The 14,365-nt window shown below is 43.3% G+C and overlaps 1 protein-coding gene and 1 pseudogene across 1 annotated transcript in view; both read left to right on the top strand.

Annotated features, from left to right (window-relative positions):
* Positions 1–8,666: 8,666 nt before the first annotated feature.
* LOC134965385 (indolethylamine N-methyltransferase-like) overlaps positions 8,667–14,365 on the top strand; it is a 36,057-nt gene continuing 30,358 nt past the window's right edge. Inside the window, exons 1-2 of the mRNA XM_063941849.1 lie at positions 8,667–8,817; positions 12,707–12,914. Coding sequence (XP_063797919.1) covers positions 8,667–8,817; positions 12,707–12,914 — 359 coding nt within the window. The remainder of the gene's footprint in view (positions 8,818–12,706; positions 12,915–14,365) is intronic.
* Positions 11,518–11,637, top strand: LOC134968090 (5S ribosomal RNA; annotated as a pseudogene).

Genomic DNA, 14,365 nt, shown 5'->3' with positions numbered 1-14,365 from the left:
CACCATCAGCATTCATCTACAGGGAATGGAAGCCATCATTTTTTCAGGATAGAGAAAAGACATCGGACTTCCATAAGTTAATTGTGGATCTACTGGAATTCATACTAAACAGGAATTATTTTGTTTTTAATATCATTTTTTTCCTCCAAACCAGGGCATTGCATGCTCACCCACTTATGCAAATCTGTTTATATGGTGGTAGGAACATGTTTATGTCTTCAATGATGCCAATTATGAATTTATCACACTTTTACCAATGTTGATTCATTACATCAATTACATTTTACTAATTTGGTATGGAACAGAACAGATATTCCATGACTTCATGATGCAGCGCAACAGGAAATTCACCTATGCCATTCATTTTCTAGACCTTTTACTTAATATTTATGAAGAGGTAATTCTCTTTTCTTACTTATATAGGAAGCCAACTGCAACAACAGCCTTTTTTTTACTACAAAAGACATCACTTTTCACCACCAATACAAAATGTCCTGAAGGGTGAGTTTATAAGATTATGGAGAAATTGCCCAATGATATCACCTTTAAAATGCAAAGCAAGGACTTATTTATTTATTTATTAGCAGTTTCTTATATAGCGCAGCATATTCCATTGCGCTTTACAATTAGAACAATTATAGAACAAAACTGGGCAAAGACAGACAGACAGACCGACAGAGGTAGGAAGGCCCTGCTCGCAAGCTTACAATCTATAGGGAAATAGGCATTGATACACAAGGATAGATGCTACCTGTCACATAATGGTTCCCCAGGTTGCTAGGTTCTTAATGGGTTGTATATGATATGTTCACCCAGCAATGTTGGAAGACAAAATGTGAGTTTATGTGGACTGTACAGAGGGGATGTAACTTGATAGGGAAGCTGTGAAGGTTATGTGTGTGGATCTGAAATTTGGTAGGCTTGTCTGAAGAGGTGAGTTTTCAGAGAACGTTTAAAGGTTTGGAGACTAGAGGAGAGTCTTATTGTGCGTGGGAGTGCATTCCACAGAGTGGGTGAAGCCCGGGTAGAGTCCTGTAATTTTGAGTGGGAACAGGTAATACATGTGGATGAGAGACGCAGATCTTGTGCAGAGCGGAGAGGTCTGGTAGGGAGATATTTTGAGATGAGTGAGGAGATGTATGATGGTGCAGTTTGGTTAATAGCCTTGTTAACAGACTTGGCTAAGATATTATGCAAGAGAGGGTACCATAGTATACTGTTCAAAAAATCCCAATGCATGGTTGCCAAAACAGCAAGGAACTCGCTTTTCTTCACTCATAAAAAGACTGCTGAGAAAAAAAATGAAGGTTTATTGATAACTACTGTAACAAACGGAAAGATTTGAAGGACTATAATTATCACTGTGATGATATTATTTGAATTATATTATTTGATTATGCACTTACTCTTTTTTTATTTCTTTTCTATTTCTACTTTCTTTTTTCATCTTACTTCTCTTTTTGCCTTTTTCTTCTTTTTTGTATTCCCCACCTGCATCCACTCTCTCTCACAATTATATACTGGTTGGATCATATAATAGGATTTTGGTACCTACCGGTAAATCCTTTTCTCGTAGTCCGTAGAGGATGCTGGCATGCACATTAGTACCATGGGGTATAGACAGGTCCACCAGGAGCCATTGGCACTTTAAGAGTTTGAGAGTGTGGTTTGGCTCCTCCCTCTATGCCCCTCCTACCAGACTCAGTCTAGAAACTGTGCCCGAGGAGATGACATACTTAGAGAGAAGGATTATACAGATAGTGGTGAGATTCATACCAGCTCACACATACAAGGCACAGCAAGCCAACTAGCTTGAACCACTCAGCAACAGCTGAAACATTACTTACCAAGTAACAACGCAGTACTCAACTAAAACAAAGTTGTACTGAACCAAATAGCATTTGCCGGCAAACAAAGCGCTGGGCGGGCACCCAGCATCCTCTATGGACTACGAGAAAAGGATTTACCAGTAGGTACCAAAATCCTATTTTCTCTTACGTCCTAGAGGATGCTGGGGTCCACATTAGTACCATGGGGATGTACCAAAGCTCCCAGAACAGGAGGGAGAGCGTGGAGGCTCCTGCAGAACTGATTGACTGAACTTCAGAATATGAGCAGCCAAAGTATCGAGGTTGTAAAACTTTGTAAACGTGTTCGACCCAGACCAAGTTGCAGCTCGGCAAAGTTGCAATGCCGAGACACCCCGGGCAGCTGCCCAGGAAGACCTCACCTTACGAGTAGAGTGGGCCTTAACAGATTTTGGACACAACAGTCCTGCCGTAGAATAAGCGTTCTGGATAGTGAACCTAATCCAGCAATAAATAGTCTGCTTAGAAGCAGGACACCCAATTTTCTTGGGATCATAGAGGACAAACAGAGAGTCCGACTTTCTGTGATGAGAAGTTCTGTTCACATATATCTTTAGAGCCCTTACAACATCCAAGGACTTTGAAGTAATTGAGGAGTCAGTAGCCGCTGACACCACATTAGGTTGGTTGATAAGGAATGCCGACACAACCTTCGGAAGAAACTGCTGACGAGTCCGGAGCTCAGCTCTATCTTCATGGAAGATTAAGTAAGGGCTTTTACATGATAAAGCCCCCAGCTCGGACACACGTCTAGCAGAAGCCAAGGCCAACAATGTGACCGCCTTCCATGTAAGAAATTTGACCTCTACCTCCTATAGAGGTTCAAACCAATCCGACTGGAGGAACTGCAACATGACATTAAGGTCCCAGGGCGCCGTAGGCAGTACAAAGGGAGCTTGGATATGCAGAACTCCCTTCAAAAAACTCTGAACCTCATTGAGGGCAGCCAATTGTTTCTGAAAGAAAATGGATAGGGCTAAGATCTGGACCTTTACAGATCCCAAAATCAGACCCATATCCACTCCTGCTTGCAGGAAGAGGAGGAAACGTCCCGGTTGAAACTACACCATAGGAAACTTCTTGGACATACACCAAGAGACATATATCTTCCAAATACGATGGTAATGTTTAGACGTTACCCCTTTCCTAGCCTGTATGAGGGTAGGAATAACCTTCTTCGGAATGCCCTTCCAAGCAAGAATCAGGCGCTCAACTTCCATGCTGTCAAACCTAGCCATGATAAGTCTTGATAGGCGAACGGCCCCTGCTGCAGCAGGTCCTCCCAAAGAGAAAGAGGCCTTGGCTCTTCTTGCAGAAGATTCAGAAGGTCTGCGTACCAAGCCCTTCTTGCCAAGTCTGGGGCTCTTATAGGAGAGTCTGCCTGAAGAAGACCGTTGCAGACGGCTCTTAGTTCCAGAATGTTGATGGGCAGGCCGGCTTCCAGGCTTGACCACCTTCCTTGGAAGATCACCCCTTGAGTGACTGCTCCCAAGCCCCGGAGGCTCCCATCCGTTGTTAGAAGGACCCAATCCTGAATTCCGAACCTGTGGCCTTCCAGGGGGTGAGGTAATTGGAGCCACCAGAGGAGTGAGATCCTTGCCCTTGGCGACAGACAAATTCTCTGATGCATGTGGAGGAGAGAACCCGAACACTTATCCAGGAGATCCAGTTGGAAGGCCTGAACATGGAACCTCCCGTACTTGAGAGCCTCGTAAGAGGCCACCATATTTCCCAATAGGTGAATGCATTGATGAACCGACACCCGGGGTGGCTTCAGGACATCCTGGACCATGGATTGGATCACCAACACCTTGTCCCGTGGAAGAAACACCCTCTGCACTTCCGTATCCAGGATCATTCTCAGAAATAACAGCCTCTGGGTTGGTTCCAAATGTGACTTTGGAAGGTTCAGAATCCACCCATGACTCTGGAGCAGTCGTGTTGGGAGAATAATGGACTGCTGTAGCTTCTCCTTGGGTGATGCTTTTATCAGCAGATCGTCCAGATACGGAATGATTTTCACACCCTGCTTGCGGAGTAGAATCATTATTTCCGCCATCACCTTGGTAAACACCCTCGGTGCTGTAGAGAGGCCGAATGGCAGGGCATGGAACTGAAAATGACAGTCCAGCAATGCGAAGCGGAGATAAGCCTGATGCGGCAGCCAGATCGGAATGTGAAGTTATGCATCCTTGATATCCAGTGATACCAGGAATTCCCCCTCTTCCAGACCTGATATTACCACCCTGAGAGACTCCATCTTGGACTTGGACTCCTTTAGAAAGGGGTTCAATGATTTTAGGTTCAGAATGGGCCTGACCGAACCATCCGGTTTCGGAACCACGAAAAGGTTAGAATAGTAACCTTTGGTCAGCATGTGAGGTGGCACTGGCACAATGACCTGTGCCTCCACCAGCTTTTGGACAGCATATTGAAGCACTGCTCTGTCCTCCAACAGAGTTGGTAAGCCTGACTTGAAAAAATGATGAGGAGGGAGACTTTGAAATTCCAGCCTGTGTCCCTGAGACACAATATCTACTAACATATATATTGGTAGATGCTCAATTAGCTTAGTGATATCATTTAGGTGCTCGAAAGGGAGGGGTATTTCTAAGCAAGAAAAAAAGGCAATTGTTTACCCCAGCACCCTGAATGATAACCATAACCAGATATAAATTCCACATGATAATAGAATTCAGAGATCTTCATTACACATATTTGCGCAAATGTGTGAATAAGCCCCAAAGCCGCATCAAGGCATCTCTGTATATTTGGGGTCCCTAGCGCTATATCTAGGTGCAGGGTGTGGCACCCCAAAACACCAGCATAAGCCAGAAAGCCCAGCGTAGCATACCAGTGAAAAAACTATAGTGTTAATAAATTAGTATTTAGGAAGCCGAAGCTATAGAGAAAGTGATACAAAAATTAAATGCAATTAAAATAGAGAAATAGTGTTAAAAAATGAATAAGTGAAAAGTGTTAATAGAATGTAAAGGTATGCCACACTAAGGCCATCCAGCTCAGCCAGTCCAGAGGCACCACACCTCACACCTCCATTACCCCAATCTGGGTCTAAGATTAACCAGCAAGGAGCCACATAATACGGTTATCATTCAGGGTGCTGGGGGAAACAAATGCCTTTTTTTCTTGCTTAGAAATACCCCTCCCTTTCGAGCACCTGAATGATATCACTAAGCTAATTGAGCATCTACCAATATATATGTCTGTTGTGAGAGGCAGAGAGGTTCCTGCATTAGGAGGAGGTGCAGGCCCTGACATGCCACATGGAGCATTATGGGGTTGCTCTAAGGTAGGTAGCTCTTAGCTTAGACAAATTGTAGTAAGGAGCCATTATCATGTGGCTCCTTGCTGGTTAATCTTAGACCCAGATTGTGGTAATGGAGGTGTGAGGTGTGGTGCCTCTGGACTGGCTGAGCTGGATGGCCTTAGTGTGGCATACCTTTACATTCTATTAACACTTTTCACTTATTCATTTTTTAACACTATTTCTCTATTTTAATTGCATTTCATTTTTGTATCACTTTCTCTATAGCTTCGGCTTCCTAAATACTAATTTATTAACACTATAGTTTTTTACACTGGTATGCCACGCTGGGCTTTCTGGCTCATTCTGGTGTTTTGGGGTGCCACACCCTGCACCTAGATATAGCGCTAGGGACCCCAAATATACAGAGAGGCCTTGATGCGGCTTTGGGGCTTAACCACACATTTGCGCAAATATGTGTAACGAAGATCTCTGAATTCTATTATCATGTGGGATTTATATCTGGTTACTGTTATCATTCAGGGTGCTGGGGAAACAATATCTACTACCCAGGGATCCAGGCTGGACGATACCCAGACATGACTGAACTGTCTGAGTCTCGCTCCCACAGGCCCCACCAACAGGCCGTACAGTCCACCGTCATGCGTAGGACTTTGGGGTACCTGAAGCAGGATTTTGTACCTGGGAACCTGCAGTGGCAGGTTTCCAGGACTTAACCCTACCTCCTCTAAAGAAGGTATTGGATGATCTGGCCTTTCAAGACTTGTTAGGCCGAAAGGACTGCTGCACAGCTGAGGAGAAGGATTTCTTCGGAGCAGGTGCTGCTGAGGGATGAAACGTAGAGTTACCCGCTGTAGCAGTGGATAACCATGCATCAAGCGCTTCCCCAAAGAGAGCCTGACCTGTATAGGGTAGCAACTCCACGCTCCTTCTGGATTCCACGTCGGACGACCACTGGCCCAGCCACTGGCCCTGATGATCTGAAACAGACATGGAAGAAATTCCCACAGCCATGGAACCCAGGTCTTTCATCGATTCTACTACAAAACCTGCAGAATCATGTACAGATGGGTCCACGTTTATCTTGACTTCTTTGCTGCGCCTAGGCATACCATGGTTTATTAACATAAGCGTTTCATCTATTGTTCTCAGCTGCAATACAATACAGAGAACAATACAGCAGGGGATTAAGTCTGACTGACCTGGCTCACTTAATCCTATTAAAGGCCAAGATAAACATGGATCCATCTGTATGTTGCGTAAATATAATGCAACGTCATCCCTATTCATCGTATCCCAATCCTCAAGCAAGGTAGCCGACCACTTCACTATTGCCTTTGCAATCCATGCATTAGCAATAGTGGTATGTAATATGGCCACAGACGCAGTATACAGTGATTTAAGTGTGTTATCAATCTTTCTATCTGCCGGCTCCTTTAAGGCGGTAGATCCCGGAAAAGATAAAACCACCTTTTTTGAGAGGCTGGATAAAGATGCGTCAACAATCGGCGGGTTTTCCCACTTTTTCCTGTCCTCTTCAGGGAAAGGAAAGGCCACCAGAACCCTCTTAGGGATCTGAAACTTATTTTCGGGGTTAACCCATGCTTTTTCAAGTATAGCATTCAGCTCCTTTGACGCAGGGAAGGTTAGCGAAGCTTTCTTATTTTCAGAGAAAAAGCCTCCTCAACCTGCTCAGGTGTGGTATCATTAACATTTAACACATCCCTGATAGCCTCTATCAACAATTGCACCCCCCTTGCAAGAGATGCGGACCCCCGCAACACATCCCCATCACCATCTGTGGTGTCAGAATCGGTATCCGTGTCGTCTTGTGTGACATGTACCAGCGCATGTTTGTGGGGGTATATAGCAGGGTGTCCTGAGGTAGCAGACATGGTCCATACAGCCATAGAGCTCTGTAATACCTGGGTTGCAGACTCATTACTGGCAACCCTGTCATAAATCTGAGAAATCCAAGTTTTGATAGAGGAAAACCACTCTGGTTCCCTTGCTGGTATCTGTGCTAAACCAGTGCTACCCTGATTACATGGAATGGGATCATCCTGGGAGGATAAATCCTCTGCAGCATATGGCACAGTGTCCCTGGACTTAGCTAAAGGAGACCTCCAAACACTCCACACACATACACAGGTGGGGGAAGACAGAGTTTCCCCCCCAAGAATGGCAAGCGAGAGAGACAGAGATTGGAGCAAACACAACACACAGCGCTTTCTAGCAAAGGGAGACCCCTTATTAGCGCTGGCTGTGCTCCTTAATAGGACACACAGTCTAATTACAACCTCCACTCCCTTCTACAACCCCCTGGTACCATATACAGTAAGCTGGAGTTGCTGTGGAGGGACCTGTTCTTCCTCCCAGTGCTGTGAAGGCAGGAAAATGGCGCTGGAACGCTGCTGGGACCGCTCTGAGGAGAAGCTCCGCCCCCTTAATGGCACTGTCTTCCGACTCTTCAGATGATTATACTGGCCTGAGGACTTTTGCTGGCTGAGATCCGTGGACCCTGACAGGCTTGCTGACCAGTGTGGGTGGTAAGCGCTGGCCTAGGGTGCCCCTCACAGCGCCGCACTATGTGCCTCTGGTACCTTCCTGGAGCGCAGTTAATACTGTGCTCCCTCCCCATTGCCGCCATCTTCACACCGGACCCCCGCTTCCTAGGGGGGTCGGTGACTCACCACTTCTTCAGCTCTGTCAGGGGTTGGCGACATGCTGCTGGGGCGAGCGTTCCCCTGTGGCGGAGAACGATCCGATCCCTCTGGAGCTCAATGTCCAGTCAGTGGAGTCAGTGGCTCAGATCCCACAGGACGGACACTGCTCCCCCCCTTAGTCCCTCGGTGCAGGCAGGTTGTTGCCAACAGCCTCCTGTAAAAAAATAAACTCTAAAATAAACTTTTCTAGAAAAGCTCTGTAGAGCTCCCCTAGCTGTGACCGGCTCCTCCGGGCACATTTTCTAAACTGAGTCTGGTAGGAGGGGCATAGAGTGACGAGCCAGCCCTCACTCCCAAACTCTTAAAGTGCCAATGGCTCCAGGTGGACCCGTCTATACCCCATGGTACTAATGTGGAACCCAGCATCCTCTAGGACATAAGAGAAATATTATTAGTATTATACATTCACTGTTCAAACTTCAAACTTGCTTTCAAACAAATGACTATGGCTTTGAATTTTAATTTCACAATGTCAGGCCCAATATCTGTATACAGTATGTGTTTGCACTAGAAATATTTAAATTAAATTGCTTCAATATTTTACAATATTTACATATAAATTAAAAAATAATTAGTATGATGATTTATTTTGCTTTAGGAGATGATCACTCTGTCACCAGCATTCTCAAGACAGCTCCTGAGGCTGATAAACCATCATGTGATAGCACTGATATCCTGGTTACTGAAGAATATAAATAACTGGATCCTGGTGCATATAAACAGAATTCCTGAGCCAGTAAATTAATACCCGTGAGCGTCAGACAACCTGTGATACAGTAATACAAAATGGATTCCAGCGCCCATAAATTCTATCCTGTACATGGCGTTGATTCTAGAGAACTTCTGGAAACATATTTTTCTAACAAACCAGACATGACCTTTGGAGACGATTCAATTAAATTTCCAATGGAATGTTTACACCGTGCATTCAGTGAGGGTATGTATATTATACTGACAGTATGTATACTATACTGACCAACTTACCTTAGTGTGAGTGATTGTATGTGCACAGGTGTGTGTTGGGGAATTTAGACTGTATTCTCTAATGGGGCAGGGACTGATGTGCATGACAAATATATTCTCTGTACAGCGCTGTATAAAATGCTTGGACTATATAAATACATTTTTATAATGATACTTTATGATGGATCTAAGATTATATATGTCTATGCAGTTGTTAAAGTGAAGAATTACTTTTTAATTTGCTAAATGCAATGCCTATGACTCTTTCTTTGATGACGGAACATGACTGTGTACAGTACATACTGATTACCATTGAGTGTTAGGAATATGCATTACATCATTATATCTGTCCACTGACATGTCTATGTAACATACAGTACTGTACAGAAAGTAGTTCTTACACTATAGTGTATTTCAATGGAGACCTCTCGCATGTGCAATGGTGATTCTTGCACTATAATATTTTATTTGACACCTTATACATGGGCAACAGTGATTTTTAAAAGCAAAATCTGGTGGATGATCACTAGTATTACACTCGCCAGTAATGCCATACGCCAAATTCCAGAGACGGATAGATGAGCGAGGCTCCATCTGTATGCATTACGTCATTAGATCTGCCCACTTACATATTGTAGTTACAGTGTATTGAGTGAGGATTGAAGAACCCTGTGTAATCACACTATCAGATGACAAGGACTAGAAGGGCAAATTGAGAACTTGAAATGGCCTCAGACAAGACCAACTAAAAAGTAGGTGGGGATGACCAGGGCCAAAACTAGGATTTTTGTCACCAAGGGTAAGGCAGCAATTTGGCACCCCCCCTTTTCTAACATAAAATTATTATCATTCCTCCTCCCTACCACACTTTTTATATAGGACAGAGTGCACTGCAAACAGAGTGGTCTTACAGTAGGGTGGGAGGATCCCTGGCAGCGATGATACCCCCAGGTCTTATAGTTGGGTGGGAGGATCACTGGCAGCCATGACACTCCCAGGTCTTACTCCAGGGTCACAGGATCCCCGGCTGCACAGCACCAGACCCCAAGACATGATGCAGGATCTCCTCACCTATGTGTAGCCACCAGCCCATGTGCAATCTACTGTAACTCACCAGCTGGTTCCCTTGTTGGATGTAATTTTTGGTCACACCATCTGTGTCCCCCCTCAGAGATCAAAGTCAGGGCAGTTGCAGTAACAGGGCCACCATGATGCTGCCAGAGCAGGATGTGGGACTGTACCATCGCTAGGGAGTACGGAGTAGAAGATAGTTTACGTAAGAGAAGGCAAATCACATGAGGGTAGAGGGCCCTGCTCATGAGAGCTTACATTCTAAATGGGAGGGGCAGCTAGACAAGGGTGACACAGATGGGGTAAACTGTGGGTGTGGGAAAGAAGGACTAGAAGGGGAGTTTGCTGGGTTAGGTAAAGAAGTAAATAAACGGGTGCAGGGTGTACAGTTTTAGCCCCCCTTAAGCTGCATGGTCCCCATAACAGAATGAAAAACAATGCTCAAAAAGATTCCTACATAGAGTAGAGCTGAGATGGGAAGAACTGGCAAAATATATGTGGGCACGGAAGATACAGGGGGTGTGGCCAAATCCTGGAGGTTTGGCCATGCACCTCTAAAAACAATGAACGAGTAACAATATGCATAAACTATGGACAGGAGCATTCATCCTTCTCAACAGCTGGCCCAGGTCTCTGCCAGTATCCTCGGACAAGTCTGTGTCCAGAAACATGTAAGAGGGAAGATTCCACACCAGTTACAAAATGTATGAAAGACCAAAATAAGACAATTGGGGGGAATATTCCCAGATAAAGTCTATGTAGCGGTGAACCCTGAGTCAACAATAGTACTGTAGAGTAGAGAAGGAGTAAGACTTTTTTTTGGGTGCACTCTTAGGCTGATTAACAGTGATCAAGAAATAGGTAAGTATATTAAAACTTGACTTTTAATGAGAATAATTAAAAGCTGGTATCCAAAATGACACACACAAACATACAAATAACATAAATATAAAAAAATATATCTTTGGTCCTCAATTATAATAGGAGGACTGACGGCACTGTGGCTGCAGAACCTGTCCGGTGGGAGATAGGGAGGCCGTGAGTCTGGGAGCCAGCTGCAGGAGGGCAGGATAGCTGATCGGTGACACTTAATTTCCACATATTAGAACAGGCATTTTTTCATTTCCCAATATTAAGGGTTGTTACCTCTAGCCATTGTGCTGCTAGCAAATGTTGATGCCGACCATTATTTGTGTCTCATTTAAGGACCTTATCAAAAAAGATTGTACATGCATTATTTTTCACAGATGAATATACTGCTTAATATTGCTATTTTCTTGAAGGTCTGAATTGCTGTATATTTGATTATACAGGCCAGCAATCATTGTGCTCATTTCTTTTGATAGATCTCTATATCTGCATACACAAGTGTACAATTTACTTTATTCTATTTGTTATCTAAAACCAGCATCTTTTCCTCCATCCATGGACTCTCACCAATGATCTGGAGTACCTATACGGGCGATTGTAATACTCCAGTCTCATCTCCGCCTAACATTGGCAGCAGATCCACCTTTATTCTATTTTCTCACTTTATCTGGTACAAATAATTTCCTTATAGTGATCTCTCATCAGTGATCCAGGGAGCTGATGAGTTCGGACAACCTACTATCATACCACACTGTAAGACGCCCAATACCGTCCGCTCTTGGAAGCTAAGCAGTGTTGGGCTTGGTCAGTACTTGGATGGGTGACCGCCAGGGAATACCGAGTTTAGTAGAACTCTCTTATTCCTTGCCTAACACTGACAGCAGAATCACTGCTCTTATCTTCCTTCAATCTATTCACTTTTCTACATTATTATTTGTCCTGCACAAAAAGCTATCATTTGTGATTTTGGGGGCTGAGCTAACTGGCACAAATCCAGTGCCTCTATTTTTGATACCAGCATGCGGAATTGGCAGCTTTGGTCTCATAACTCAATTTAGGATCATACCTCCTATCATACTTGAAGACCAAAGATATATTTTTTATATTTATGTTATTTGTATGTTTGTGTGTGTAATTTAGGATACCAGCTTTTAATTATTCTCATTAAAAGTCAAGTTTTAATATACTTACCTATATCTTGATCATTGTTTATCAGCCTAAGAGTGCACCCAAAAGAGAGTCTTACTCCTTCTCCAATCACGTTCTACAAGTCTGTGTCCAGGTAATGAGTCTCTAAATCTGTTTTATAAGTGCTACAATGCAGTGGCAACACTTTGTTTAAATGCCAAGTTCTGTTGTTCTTCACATACAGACTCATTTGCACACAGCTATACAAGTGTTGTATATCATATTACTTAGCACAGTCTCCTGGAATGGGCTAGGTGCATTGCATTGTAATAGACACTAGCAGAGGGAACTGGTAACTCACACACGCCAGGCATCAGTGATATATAAGTGTGCATGTTTCCTAAGAGTTTACATTATGGCAAATTATGGACACTTCTGAGGTCTGTAAATGTCTGTGTGAATATGCTGGAAAGGTGACTCCAGTTACTGGAAATGCTGATCAAAGAAGTACTTACATACCTCATACATTACAGTGAAGCAGCAACAGGTGTGTTGTGAGGAAGTGGCTTACCTGTATCTAGGGATGTGCAGGTTCCCACTTGTTTTGAATAACCAATAAGATAAATCTGGATAAATCCGAACTTTAAATACATTTTGCAAAAATAAAGGGTAAATCTGTACCCGCACTCCTCTACCAGTAACAGGACATTACAGAGTGATGCATAGTAGAGTGCTGTAGATGCTACATATTACAGTATATTACACTCTGTAATCACTGGGATCTTTCCCTGCAGGTTACATTAAGGGAGACCTTTTGATTGACATCAGTTTTGGATCCTTCATTCATCATCTCTATACAGCCAGTGGATATTTCAAACAGATCATTGTGCTGAAGTGCTCTGAGCGATGTATTATGGAGCTGAACAAATGGATTAACACACGTACCGGAGCATTTGATTGGTCTCACGTAATGGAATATATTAAATGTCTAGAAGGAAACAGGTAAGAAAACATATTTTCCAAAACATTTATCAAGTGTAACCCCAGTGTCAGTACTCAGTAACCTATTCCAAATGCTTTACACTGACCCTTATTTATCCTGGGATGAAATAAATATCTGTTGTACAGCTCATGCCATTGGGGGTAATTCAGATCTGATCACTGCTGTGCGTTTTCGCACAGCGGCTATCAGGTCCTAACTGTGCATGTGTATGCACCGCAATGTGCATGCGCATCGGACAGCAACAAAGGGAATCGTCTGTCAGTGACGGGATTGTGCAAAAAATCCATTTGCATGGGCGTTCGAAAGGTGATTGACAGGAGGAAGCAGTTTGTGGGTGATAACTGACTGTTTACTGGGAATAGTCTGGAAAACGCAGTCATTCCCAATCATTTTCAGTGAGGGTATCTGACATCAGCTCTGGCCCCAATCGCACTGGAAGAGTAAGTCCTGGGCTGCGCAGAGACAGCACACACAGAATTTTAGCAGCTCGGCGTACACATAGCATCGCACACTTGCACAGCAAAAATACACTCCCCCTGTAGGCGGCGACAATCTGATCGCAAGACAGCAAAAAACACAGCCCAGCGATCAGATCTGAATGACCTCCATGGTCTCCTGTTATATGTATTTCACCAGACTTAGCTAATACAGGTTGAGTATCCCATATCCAAATATTCCGAAATACGGAATATTCCGAAATACGGAATTTTTTGAGTGAGAGTGAGATAGTGAAACCTTTGTTTTTTGATGGCTCAATGTGCACAAACTTTGTTTAATACACAAAGTTATTAAAAATATTGTATTAAATGACCTTCAGGCTGTGTGTATAAGGTGTATATGAAACATAAATGAATTGTGTGAATGTAGACACACTTTGTTTAATGCACAAAGTTATAAAAAATATTGACTAAAATGACCTTCAGGCTGTGTGTATAAGGTGTATATGAAACATAAATGCATTCTGTGCTTATATTTAGGTCCCATCACCATGATATCTCATTATGGTATGCAATTATTCCAAAATACGGAAAAATCCGATATCCAAAATACCTCTGGTCCCAAGCATTTTGGATAAGGGATACTCAACCTGTATTACTAAACACATTACTGTTTAACTCTTTCATTTAAAATAAACAACTTGCCCAAATCCCTGGGTTTCTATTTCATTCATCGCCTAAATCTATATGGATTCTTCTTCTCTTCTCTCCTGAAGGAGAGCAATAGGTAAAAATAAAAAACCTTTACTGAGGGACATGAAGTTGCTCTTTGCAGAATATAGACATTAATTAACTAGAAGGAGCCTTATAGCACATACCCGTCATGAGTCTGGCTGCAGTATGGGGAACCATTCTGTTGGGTTTTCGTTATTGGTCTCTTGTGGTCAATGAATGAACATATTATTAAGTCAGATCAATTAAAATACTGGCATCTACTTTTATAGGTGGTATGC

The sequence above is a fragment of the Pseudophryne corroboree genome, chromosome 10 (assembly GCF_028390025.1).
Source record: "Pseudophryne corroboree isolate aPseCor3 chromosome 10, aPseCor3.hap2, whole genome shotgun sequence".
NCBI lineage: Eukaryota > Metazoa > Chordata > Amphibia > Anura > Myobatrachidae > Pseudophryne > Pseudophryne corroboree.
This window is presented reverse-complemented; position numbering and strand designations above follow the sequence as displayed.